The sequence below is a fragment of the Ctenocephalides felis genome, unplaced genomic scaffold, assembly GCF_003426905.1.
Source record: "Ctenocephalides felis isolate EL2017-DRISC unplaced genomic scaffold, ASM342690v1 CF-g0.4_SCAFFOLD_03571, whole genome shotgun sequence".
Lineage (NCBI taxonomy): Eukaryota > Metazoa > Arthropoda > Insecta > Siphonaptera > Pulicidae > Ctenocephalides > Ctenocephalides felis.
The window spans coordinates 29699261-29711482 of NW_020539725.1; the positions used below are offsets into that span (position 1 = coordinate 29699261).

Below are 12222 nucleotides of genomic sequence, written 5' to 3' on the forward strand. Positions count from 1 at the left end.
ATAGGTACTTGAGTTTATAAAATATTGTATATAACTATAATATAATTATAAGAAATGAAGTGAGAATGTATCTATTGGGTATTTTTCATTAGGCACTACGACGAAGCAAAGCATTGAAAAATTGTGGATTAACTTTTATTTTGGCACAGTCCAAATGTTCTGTAAATTTTTGTAGATACTATGTGATCAATAACAAATTTCATTTCGAATATCAAGGACTATATATGTTTCAGAACACATTGATATATTTGGTTTCCTAAATTACTACACAATTAATATAGCAGTAATTTAGTTTTATAGATATCCGTAAACTTCAAAAATATGTATTAGTCTAACTTCTAGCTGCCGGTTTCAATTGTCTCAAATATCGATTTTTTTACAAATATTATTGTAATGTTATTTATCTGAATGTTATTAATCTCAAGCAAATATAATGATTTATTCTGCAAAATTCATATGAATAATGTGAATATAATGTTAGCTATACGATTGAATGAAATATTAAATGAAGTAATAGTGAAAATGCGGTCCTGAATATTATTATGGTGATATACCTATATCGAATTAGTGTCGAACTACGAAGTATGGTGATGATTATGTAATATATTGAGGAAGTCTAATGTTAACTTTATAACCTTGGGTCATCTAAAATGACCGCCCTCTGGTAGGCATACATTTGTCACAAAACAATTAAAACGAATTATTTCCAAGTAGTTATTTGTTGACAGTTAATGCATACCTTGTATAGATTTATAAATATTTTAACATTTTAAATAAAAAAAATATTATAAAGGAATCGAACTTGAGAAAGATTGAAGAGATATTTCAAGATATGTTAATTATAAGGCTTTCTAATGTATAATGAAATAGACATTATATGTAGGTATATGTAAAATATGAAAATTGTTTCATAAACTCTTATACCAGACTCCCCTGTCTGAGATATAAAAGTAATATATCAATAGAAAAAAACATACGTATGCAATTATTTTCTCAATTAATGATAATATTGCCATTTTACGAATACGGTGAATATACGAGTTATATCTTCTGGCACCTTCCAATAAAGGTCCGAGTCTTCAAGTAAAACTTCATTTGTTAAATTTTTTTAAATTTGAATTTAAATTGACATTAAAAGGAAACTCATGTATGCACCTGAACATCAGGTGTGTGATTAAATTTATAACTATCATATAAGGAAAACGCATATGAAGCATCTCGTAACGATATTAACCCTTTTCACTCGGATCGAATAAATCTCGGAATTCGCTAGTGGAAATGGGTAAAACAAGTAAATGGATGAAAACAAAATTTTATAACAATAAGCATATATTTGTCGAATACATGTAACAAATTTAATGTAACAATTAATAACGTCAAATATCGAAACATTACATAAAGTTTAATGTTATGCACTAATATAATACTTAGTGAACAATAAATAATTTAATTTAAAAATGTTAAACAACAATAAATTCATACGGTTTAGAAACACGATTGCTATAATTACATTTCATTAAGCTAACTATTATTACGCATAAAATATCAATTCTATCAACCATTTGATGTTACTTATTTTTTTACTTCATTTAGTATTTAATTAAGATTTAGTTAGGGTTTTTTGCATTGTAATTCTTGTTGTATATTTATTCTATCACCGTGCATCAGTGCTTCTAAAACCCTGAGACCTTCCGGACCACTTGCTATCAGAAAATGGCGAGATGAAGTGGAATCTTTATTTATTGGTAAAACAACCGTAGATAATCTTGTTGCGGGAATATTGAAAGTGTATAGATGAATGAATCCTTCAATGCCTCGATAATCGTAAATCTGGCAGAATTGACAGGTTATTTATATGTGAAATATGAAACTCTCGAGAGAAAATGTATTAGATAATATAGTTTTTTCGACTAACAATAAGATATAGGGACCGATTCTGCCGCATAACAGAAAAATGTTATGGCAAGGCTATGTTACGGCCCAAGTTTGGTATATTATGCTACTGAATCATACTGAATACTATCAAAATCTCATGTATTTGCTGTGCATTCAGGCGTTTTACATATGAACTGCAACGTCATTCGTATGTTATGAAGCTGGTTCAGAAACACACTGTTTTCTAAGGTCATTTTTTTGACATTTGTGCGGTTTCTAGGCCATCTGTGCGATACTTCAATGGTGAATCAGGTTTTCTATCTGACAACTTGAGAAATACACCTGACTGCACACCAACCACATGGCTTTTGTCAATATTTAGTATGGAAACTTCTTCATAACATGGCCTTACCATAACATTTTTCTGTTTATGCGGCGGAATCGGTCCCATAAATTAATTCAATAATAATGCCGATAACTAAACAAAACTTCTAAACAAGAATTTAAACAGACGCTTCTCAAGTCAAAATCAATCAAATTCTGTTATATATTCCCTCATAAAAGAGAAAAAATGGATCTGATATTTCTAAACATTTACTTATTTCAAGAAGCTTATTCAATAAAGTTCGAGGAGTTTTTCAAATAAATTAATACAACTCTCAACTTCTATTCATGATAATTTTCAATTGTTGATTCAGTATTTAAAAAATAGTGATCAAATAATTGGTTATAACAATTAACTATAAAAAAATCGATCCCAACCAACTCAGAATTTGCATCACCTTATTCATTATCTACCTTCTAAACGCATTTTTTAAAATAAGTTTGAAAGTTTATAAAATTATCCATAATCTTTTATCTGAAATTTATATGCAGCGACAAAACAGTATATAACCAATAAAAAGTTAATTGTTCAATTTTTACGAATGGCGAGAATATTTCATTCTCGTTAAAACGTTGATCGTAATACTGATTGATTTATTGAGCTATTAAATTAATCATTACCTTTATGTGACTTCGATCCTCAATAAAAGCCAAAATTGTTTGTCCTTGTCCGAAGTGAATTGATACTAAACTTGAAGGTCGCAGGCAAGGCAACGTCTGGAACAATCTTCCTTCCATGACATCATCATATATCTGAAAATAATAAATAAAACAATATTTTATATTGGTTGGAATAAAAGCAGCACTTTAATTATAAGTTTTCTTCTTAAACGGCAGAAGAAAGTGATTTATTTGAAACTATATTTTAATAATTATAAATTATTATTTACCTTTATAAAATCATAGTTCCCACCAACAGTAGCATTTTCTAGGACCGACACGGCCACCATCTGCCTCAATGATGACCCTAACCCTACAGTCAAAACTTCAACTTCACCATTTCCCCGTTTTGGTAAATAAGGACATTCCGTTGTAGAAATTTCATAAGTTGCCAAAGATCTTCCTATCACAGGCTCTGAACCAAAAATATTACGAGTTAATTGATCCAGATTGTTATTCGTTTTTGATAATTTTGTTACTCGTTTTCCGTCGCTTAAAGACAAATCGAAGCCAGCTTCTCGAGGCACAAATGTTGATTCATCTGGAAAATTTATTTTTAAAAGATAAAGCAATGAACTTATGTACATAAAAATAGAAATTCTTGTTCATATATAAATTCAGTTTATGACTAACAGTTTTTTTTTCTATGAGTAAATTTTTAGAAAAACTGTGAACATTTTCCAAAACGTATTACCTGTGTACATTTTCCAACTTCCTGACATCTGAAGATCACTATTGAAGCTTCCTAGAACATATTCTTTAACACCAAATTCGTCAACTGTGTAGAATGTTCCATCAGAACCATCCAGTATCTCTCTAATTCCAGGACCAAGTTTAAACACATGCTTCAATCCAATATTTTCAATATACCACACATTTGTCCCACTCGGTATGTCACAACCTAAATCATATGCTGATCTTGATACTATAAATTTACTTCCATTACGACCGTCTACATTGATCCAATCCTCCACTGTTCCAGTTTCCAAAAAATAAGCATGAGTAAATAATTTTTGATCAGAATTCCATTTATAAATAGTGCTTTTACAGCTGCCTTGGTTTGTGATCAGAGAATATCCATTGCCATCTTTAAAAACATGCATTGATATTATGTTGTCTTGTATACACTGAGTTTCTTCAAAGTATTTTAGGAGATATAGGTATTTGTTAGATAGATTTAGGAGATACCGCACGTCCAAACAAAAGCTTGTATATTCATCTCTCAACTCTTTTTCACGTATGTCAAGTAAAAATTTCTGTTTAGCCACTTCATCAGCTAAATTATGCATATCTCGATTATTCAGCATATTATTCCCTAATATATTGTGTTGAAAATCAGCTGTGTCTATATACCAGTGACCAGTTATTGTCTGAAAATAAAACAAGTTAAATTTCATAAACTACATTAAAATTATACATAAAAATCAAAAATATTCAACTGATATATTTTGTAATAATTTAGTAACATTATTTAGTTCAATCGTATATTTTATATTTTGTTTTTATTATTATTAGTAATATTATTCTATTCAACGACTGGGTGTGTTCGGACGTATTTTGGTTTTATTATATTGGCCATAAAGGTAACAATCTTCATGGCATTAGGCTTTACACGGGATGGTTGCTACTCCTGGTAGAGGGGGTACCGAATAGTTTCGATAGGACTAATTGTTCAGATCTAAAAGTGAAGCCCGCAAAACAACATGTATAATAAATAATAAATAAATATATCTTCTTTCATTATAACTTATAGACAAATCAGTGAATGTAACAAGAACGGTAACAAATACATAATATACAAACGAATACATACATACATAATACACAATACAGGGTGTAAAATAAAATTTAGATTAAAATTATATTTAATTATAAATTATTACCTGATCGTTACCAGTTCTTCTTAAGGCATTTGCAGTCCATTCGTTGAAATCGACTCCTGAAACGGTGCCATTAATGTCTAAAATCGGAACCAAAACGGTTTCAAATACGTGACCGGGCGTGTAAATAATTTGATCAGAATCTAGAGTAATGACATTTTGCAAGTTATATTTGGAATTGATTTGTGCTGAAATTTCTAAACTGTCGCGAACATGTACATATTCGAAGGATGTGACAGCTTCTATTACTTGCTCATAATCACTCGTCACCTAGAATATAATTTTCAATAAATATTATAATCATCAATATATAAAATGAGGACCAAAAATAGTAGATATGATGCTTTAGAAAAATTAAAATGAACAAAAAAAATTAATCAAATCGTTATTTATAACGAAAATTGAAGTAATTATTACATCTTACATACAGCTAAATAATAGTGATATCCTACCTTTAGTGTATTGGATACTTCATCTAATAGATTTATTCTATTCAAGGAACCTTCTATTTCGCAATTTTCTTGAATGAGTACGTTATCAAAATTAACATGGTAAGGAATAATTTGATCAGTGTTTAAGGTAAAAACAGTAGATAGATCATGGCCATTCAAGGTGCGAGCAGTCCAACCTTGTTCAGGCGAATTGATATCCAGGAATACTTTGTTACCTAAGGCAAAAAATCATATCGATCAATTTTGGTTAAACCAATGTTATTTAGTAAATGCAAAAATATAGATTTTTAATTTAAAGAGATATAAGCGATGCATTCGCCTCAGTTGTTTTTTATAAAAAAGCTTGTTTCTGTATAAAAAATCGAGTCATTTGACTATTTTTTAAAAGAGATTTGTTGTTTTATTTTGCATATAGCTTTGTGGGAGTTGTAATGATTATGATAATATATTTAATTAGAAACTCCCAACATAATAAAAAAATATAAATTTATTAACTATAAAAATATTTTCGATATCAAAAATATACATGACATGTCCGATTATTTTTTTACAAAACAAAACCAGCCTGCTTGATATCGCCACACACTCCCTGCCCAGTGTTGATCTCACAGTTTTAAAAAAAAAAAAATACAGGGAAACACGTTATAAAAATGTGGTGGGAAAGCAGATTATAGCAGACCAGTGTTGTAATACTGGTCAATTACAAATTTCCATGTTTCGTCAGCAGATCCACCGTATGTGGTGATTTGACCTGCCATCAACTCCATATTCTGCATAATGTTCTCGATCTAATGGGTATTAGTTATATCAGAATAACTTAATGTTTAGAATGCATAATTTATGGGTACAGTTTCCATTTCTGCAAGCGTTGCATTCGTATCTGATGAGTTCCGATCAGAGAAAGAAGTTGGCTCTTTATCCAAATCAGGATCATTGGTTTCTTTGACATAAGAGTCCAGAATTGTGGAATCCAATAAATTATGTCAAATTTTGTTTTGATTCGTCGTTGTCACCGATAATGGGAGGTAGCATTATAAGACGATTTGTTGAGTTAACAGAGAAAGAGAGGTTGAATTGCATTCCAATGAAAAGTTCAGGCTCCAAATTATTTTTTCTGTCAGCAATAAACACTGAGGTCTGGGTATACCAAATGAGTAACCTCGGAAGTCTGATCCAGATAGTAAGTGCGTTAACTATGATGGATTGGACTGGACATACCTTATAGGTCGTCACTGAAGACCAGTGATTATGGTGCGTCAAAATCAATTTTTCTTAAATCTTCGAAAAATAAAACTCCTTTATCTTCATCTCCATCGTCGTGAGTCACCAATGTGGGAGTTGTAATGATTATGATAATATATTTAATTAGAAACTCCCAACATAATAAATAAATATAAATTTATTAACTATAAAAATATTTTCGATATCAAAAATATACATGACATGTCCGATTGTTTTTTTACAAAACAAAACCAGCCTGCTTGATATCGCCACAGCTTTATTCAATTATTCAATTAAAAAATAAAAGACAATATATAAAATGTATACAACATAATGGTGGATTTGTACATAAGTCTACCCCACTTAAGTTGCATAATTAATATATAATGAGATCAAATATTACAAAGTTTGAATATGAACAACCTAAATTCATTCTATACCATAATTTTTGGTTAGTGCGCTCTTGAATAGGCAGTGTTACATGCAAAATATTTGTTTTATTATATTTAAAGAAGGTAAATATAAAAGATTAATCTGGTAAGCTGGGTAATCGGACACAGACAGGTTATTGGACCAACCGGAGATTGATAACATTTTATTAATAATTCAAACAAGTCTTTAAGGACCGATTCTACCGCATAACAGAAAAATGTTAAGGACCGATGCTACTGCATAACAGAAAAATGTTATGGCAAGACCATGCTATGAAGAACTTTTCATACAGAATATTGACAGAGCCATCAGGTCAGTGTGCAGTCAGACGTATTTCTTATATTTTCACATAGAAAACCTAACCTAAAAACCGCACAAATTTCAAAAAAACGATCTTAGATAACAGGGTATTTCTGACACTGCTTCATAACATACGAGTGACGTTGCAGTTTATGTGTAAAACTGCCTCAATACACAGGAAATACATGCATAATGTATGGAAGTCGGAGCGAGAATTTTTCAATATTTTATGTTAAATTATTATATATGAGTATTTATTCTATCATCTTCCTGATGGATGTATGCCCCAAGAGTAATGCATTCATTCCTGTAGGATGGATTACTTTCAATTAACGAAGTAGTTAATAGTGGATAAAAATAATTTAGTCAATTAGTACATAGCCAGGTTATTTTTTTATCAAGGTGCCTACTACCCTCCATATTGCATTTTGTATAATTTATATCAGGAAAAATTAATATCGGTGGTGCACAATATTGACATTCATACAAAGTTGAACAATACCATAAACGTTTCCAATGTTAAAATTAAATTTAATATAATATTTTTTAAATAAATTGCTTACCTGAAATACTTGCTCCATCTTTTATACTTATTCGATTCTCTTTCCAAAATTCTGTATTACAACCGGACAGTGTTCGAGTGGTAATATCGCGTTCGATTTTTAAATCGCCTGCGAAAACCACATCTTTTTCAAAGACCACAGGACAAGTTATTTTTGATTCTCTATCAATAAAAACCAAGTCCTCAACAAAATTATTTAAATTTATTGAATTTATCGTACCCGTTCTCAAAGCATTTTCGAAAAATACATCATTCTCGAAATTTAAAGGATGTTCAATAGGTGCAGTGTTATCGGTTGTTAGAATCAATCTTGGCAGAAAATTATGCAAATTTACTCCGTTAACGTTGTCTAATAGCAAGGAATCTATGAATGTAAGATTTTGGAATACTGCATCGCCATGAATAACATGAAAAGTATCTTCATAGGAATACCGATTTTTCAATTCTTCTATGGATACACCGTTAAAATATTCGGTACATTCTGCATTATCCATGACAACATCTCCATGAATAATAAATTCAGTCTCGATACTTTGTTCGTTATTTTTAGTCAAAATATTTTCTATCCTTATATTATTAATTTTGTTTACTATAACGGAGTCAGTTACCAAATCTGAAGTGAATGTTTTAGTTGCATGTATACTTATATCATCACTAGCCGTTACGAGGTCTTTAGCAAAAGCGTTAAAATCGTATCCATTCACTAATCCTTTCACTATAACTTCAGGAGCATCAAATCCGTCCATAAAATGCAAGTTGCTGTAAACCAAATTTTCTTCATTCAACCAAATAGCATTATCAACGATATCTTTGAAGTTGTATCCATTAATATTGTCCGTTGTAATTTCTCCATCAACAATCAGCTCATAAATTTCAGAATAATCTAAATTCAATGTTTGAGTAACATTACGTCTTTTGCGTAAATAAATTTCCGGAGGAATCACGTTTATGTTCGAGCTGGTAGCATTATTCGCGTTTACAAAATCCACATGATAATCAGCTGTTATATATTGAGGTTTTGTTAGACTTAAACACTTTTCTTGAGTTGACTTCAAATTTTGTCCACATAAACTATTGCTTTCAACTAATAAATTATCCACATATAAAGTTTCTACGATCAGTTTATCAAACTCAGCATCAGAATTTATATAGACCGGTTGATCTATGGTAATAAGATCATCTACTGGTTTTTCCAGTAAATTATTTATATTAATATTTTCAAAATGTACTTTACCGTTAAATGTAATATCAGAAGATATATACTGGTCTCCTTGTAATTTTACAGTACTAATAAATAAATCTGTCAAATTTACCTGGTCAACAAAACCAGTTAAGGTTAAATCTTGAAAACTGATATCTCCATGTAAATTTTGAACTGTCAGGATTTGCTCAGTGTTTTTAGTCAATATGTCGACAGTATCTATTCCGTTGATACGATTTGATGTTAACTCGAGATTATCTCTAATATTCAATGTGTTCTCAAAATACTTATATCCGTGAATGATGGCTTCATCTTCGTAATTGTAAACGACGTCGTTTAAGATACTAGCCAAATTGGTGTCATTGATATTTTGAACATATATAGGACCCTGTACTGCAAGTTGTTTAAATATCACATTTGAATGTATTATGTTAGTATCCTTCAGAGTGGGATTTGCTGTAAAGTTGTCCAAATATTTTCCAGTGAGCGATCTACCAACCTAAGAAAATAATTATGATTAATATTATAGGTTTTGTTTTTATTATTTAGTGATTTATTATGAATATTATGAAAACTGTATGCCTTGGATCAAGATAATATAGGACTAGTGAAAGGTTTTATCTAGTTTGCTAATAATACTCAAAATCTCGAATTACTAAGAAAATCAAATTTATAAGAAGTCACCAACTAAATAGAAATAACTAATTAAAAATTATTTACTGAGATATTGATTTGATTTCATTAATACTTCATCAATACGAACTACTTGTCTACTTACATGTAATCCTTCGGTCACTTTCAAATTTTCAAAAGTGATTAAACCTTTTATATTTTGCTCTCCTTGCAAAGTGATAACATCTTCAGTATTTACACCATTTACTAAACCTGGGCAATCTAAGTTTTTAATATTTAGCTGCTTGAACACTTTTTGGCCAGTAATGAAATGAGATTCCGGATTAAATCCAGAAATGTCAATCTCAGGATTCGTCGAATTGTAGTTGTACTTGGACCTCGAACCTCTTTCAGCAAAAATACCTAGTTTTACAGAATCCATATAATTGTCTTGTGCATTCGGTACTATTACGAATGGTCTTGGAGGAATTTGGACATTGATAAAGTCATCGTTATTCTCGTTAGATTTACCAAGTAGCACAAAATCCGATGGAAAAGATAAATCGTTTATGATTGGCATATGTAAAAGGCACGGTTCTGAACAGATGATATCCTGAAAGTGAAAATTTAGTACACGCTAAACTTTGAAATTATATACTGTCTAGTATAATTGACTACAAATTAGAATATAACCGAAGAACATCTCGGAACACTTTGCTATCAATTAGAATACTATTTTACTAGATACAGATATTTTGAAATTAATAATAATATTAGATGCATAATAATGATTATTATTATACTTACTCCAATTACAACCATTTTATTGTTCAAGCTTCTTGGAGAATTTTTCCACACAACTTTGGATATAAACTTCTTCCAACTCATTCCATTAATACTCTCAATTACTGTATCACCCAAAACTCGAATTTCTTTGACATCATTAATATCTCGTTGTTGTCTAGCGTTAGTAGCATCAGAAAGTTCATTTTCATCAATGATAAAACCATTAAGTTTCCTAACTTTGAAATCAGTTAATACATCAATTGCATCTAAAGATAAGCGATTTATTTTGTGATCGGCTCTAAGTAAATTGCCAAATTTGATTTCATTGATAGTGCCGCCGCTTTTTACATACACATGATCAAACTGAATTTCATTGAAAAAATTCAAGTTTCCTTGGACTATCGTCTCGGGCGATTTATATAAAATATTAGAAACAGGGTAGTTGTTTATAAAGTCAACAAACAAGTTATCAACATACACTTTATCAAACTGAGTATTTCCATTGTATTGAATAGTTTGCTTATCGTATATTAGCCTGTGAAACAAATCATTAAATGATTCTCCATTGATGTCACCAACACACAAAGATTCCGCCTTCCATCCACCTTCAATTCTCAACTCGCCATTGATTGTTAAATTTTGTGCCAACTGAACTTTTAAATCTTTTTTCTTAACACCATCTTTCATTAGAAATGGCATGTCCAAAACAGATGCAAGAATTCTGTCCGATTCTTCAACTAAAGTAGGTATATGTATGTTTGTGTCTTCTTTCGTGAATTTGATATTAGCCATACCCAAGAATCCATCTACCCATTGCATTTCATTGTTTTCCTCTCTATATACAGGTGTTTCTATTTCCCTCACAAACCACTCAGTTTTCACCAATGCATCTCCATAGTTATTTAGAGAGTTTTCTAAGGCAGTTTTCGCTTCAATTATTATTTGTGATTGGTGTTTGAAATTATCTTCTAATGTATTTCTAATTTTGTACAGATGATTTAATTCTTCCCGCCTTGGGTCAATGGTTTGCACCAATCTTGTATTAATTTCATAAACTTCTGAATGCATTGATGATCTTGGAGTAATAATATGCAATTGTCTACCGTGATTTATTGCAACTGATCCAATGAGACCAGTTTCTGTTTCTAGGTCTAGCAAACATTGGTATCCATAACTGAAAAAAATAGAAATATAGGAACTATTTAGTAAATATAGGCTAAAAGATAATAGCTAACCATGATAAAAAATACTATAAATGTTTTTCTACCTTATATGTCCATGATCATCGCAGACCTCATGTGAATGGGTTACAAAACCATTTTCAGTCCAAATCAATGCTTCTACATGCACTGAAGAATGCGAATCGTGATCAATTTCATGTTGTACCAGAACTATTAGATCATCTCTATAGTTTTTAACGTGAATAGGTAAATAAAATTGAACGTTGTCGAAAGTAGAATCTAAAATAGCTTCAATGTGTATTCCAGAGGTGTCTACTCGGTACAGTGCATGATCCAGGCCTCCTACGCCTAAGAAACTTTTGTGGCCGACGCTAAAATGACGATAAAATAAATGTAATACTTAAAATATTATTGGTGATCTTAAAACAAAAATTGGTTGTTGGGATTTAATTTATCTTTAACTGAAGTAACATTGTCGTTGATACTATGCGCAAAGGCAAGCCCATGGTGGGATTGCACCATATTTTAGATTTAGCATATGTTACTATAAGCTTCAAGTCATGAAGTCAATTTTGGATTAATATTTTTTATGTAATATGGCTATTTATCAAACTTTAGTTTCAATCATTTTACTGAATGCCTTTAATAAATCATTTAATAAATTAATACATTTTCT

The 12222-nt window shown here is 30.5% G+C and overlaps 1 protein-coding gene across 1 annotated transcript; it reads right to left on the minus strand.

Moving 5' to 3' along the window:
* Window positions 1-1573: 1573 nt before the first annotated feature.
* Window positions 1574-11436, minus strand: LOC113385897. Its single transcript, XM_026623720.1, has 9 exons — window positions 10387-11436; window positions 9746-10192; window positions 7768-9466; window positions 5252-5466; window positions 4803-5069; window positions 3614-4289; window positions 3150-3460; window positions 2881-3012; window positions 1574-1830 (listed from the first exon to the last, which is right to left on the minus strand). The coding sequence occupies exons 1-9, from the start codon at window positions 11431-11433 to the stop codon at window positions 1612-1614; spliced, it is 5013 nt and encodes a 1670-aa protein (XP_026479505.1). The 5' UTR covers window positions 11434-11436; the 3' UTR covers window positions 1574-1611.
* Window positions 11437-12222: the final 786 nt, after the last annotated feature.

Coding starts and splice junctions, on each gene's coding strand:
- LOC113385897 (XM_026623720.1), bottom strand. CDS start 11,433: ATGCATTCAGAAGTTTATGAAATTAATACAAGATTGGTGCAAACCATT. Junction 10,193..10,386: donor ATAAAATGGTTGTAATTGGA/GTAAGTATAATA, acceptor TTTCACTTTCAG/GATATCATCTGTTCAGAACC. Junction 9,467..9,745: donor AAGTGACCGAAGGATTACAT/GTAAGTAGACAA, acceptor TTATTTTCTTAG/GTTGGTAGATCGCTCACTGG.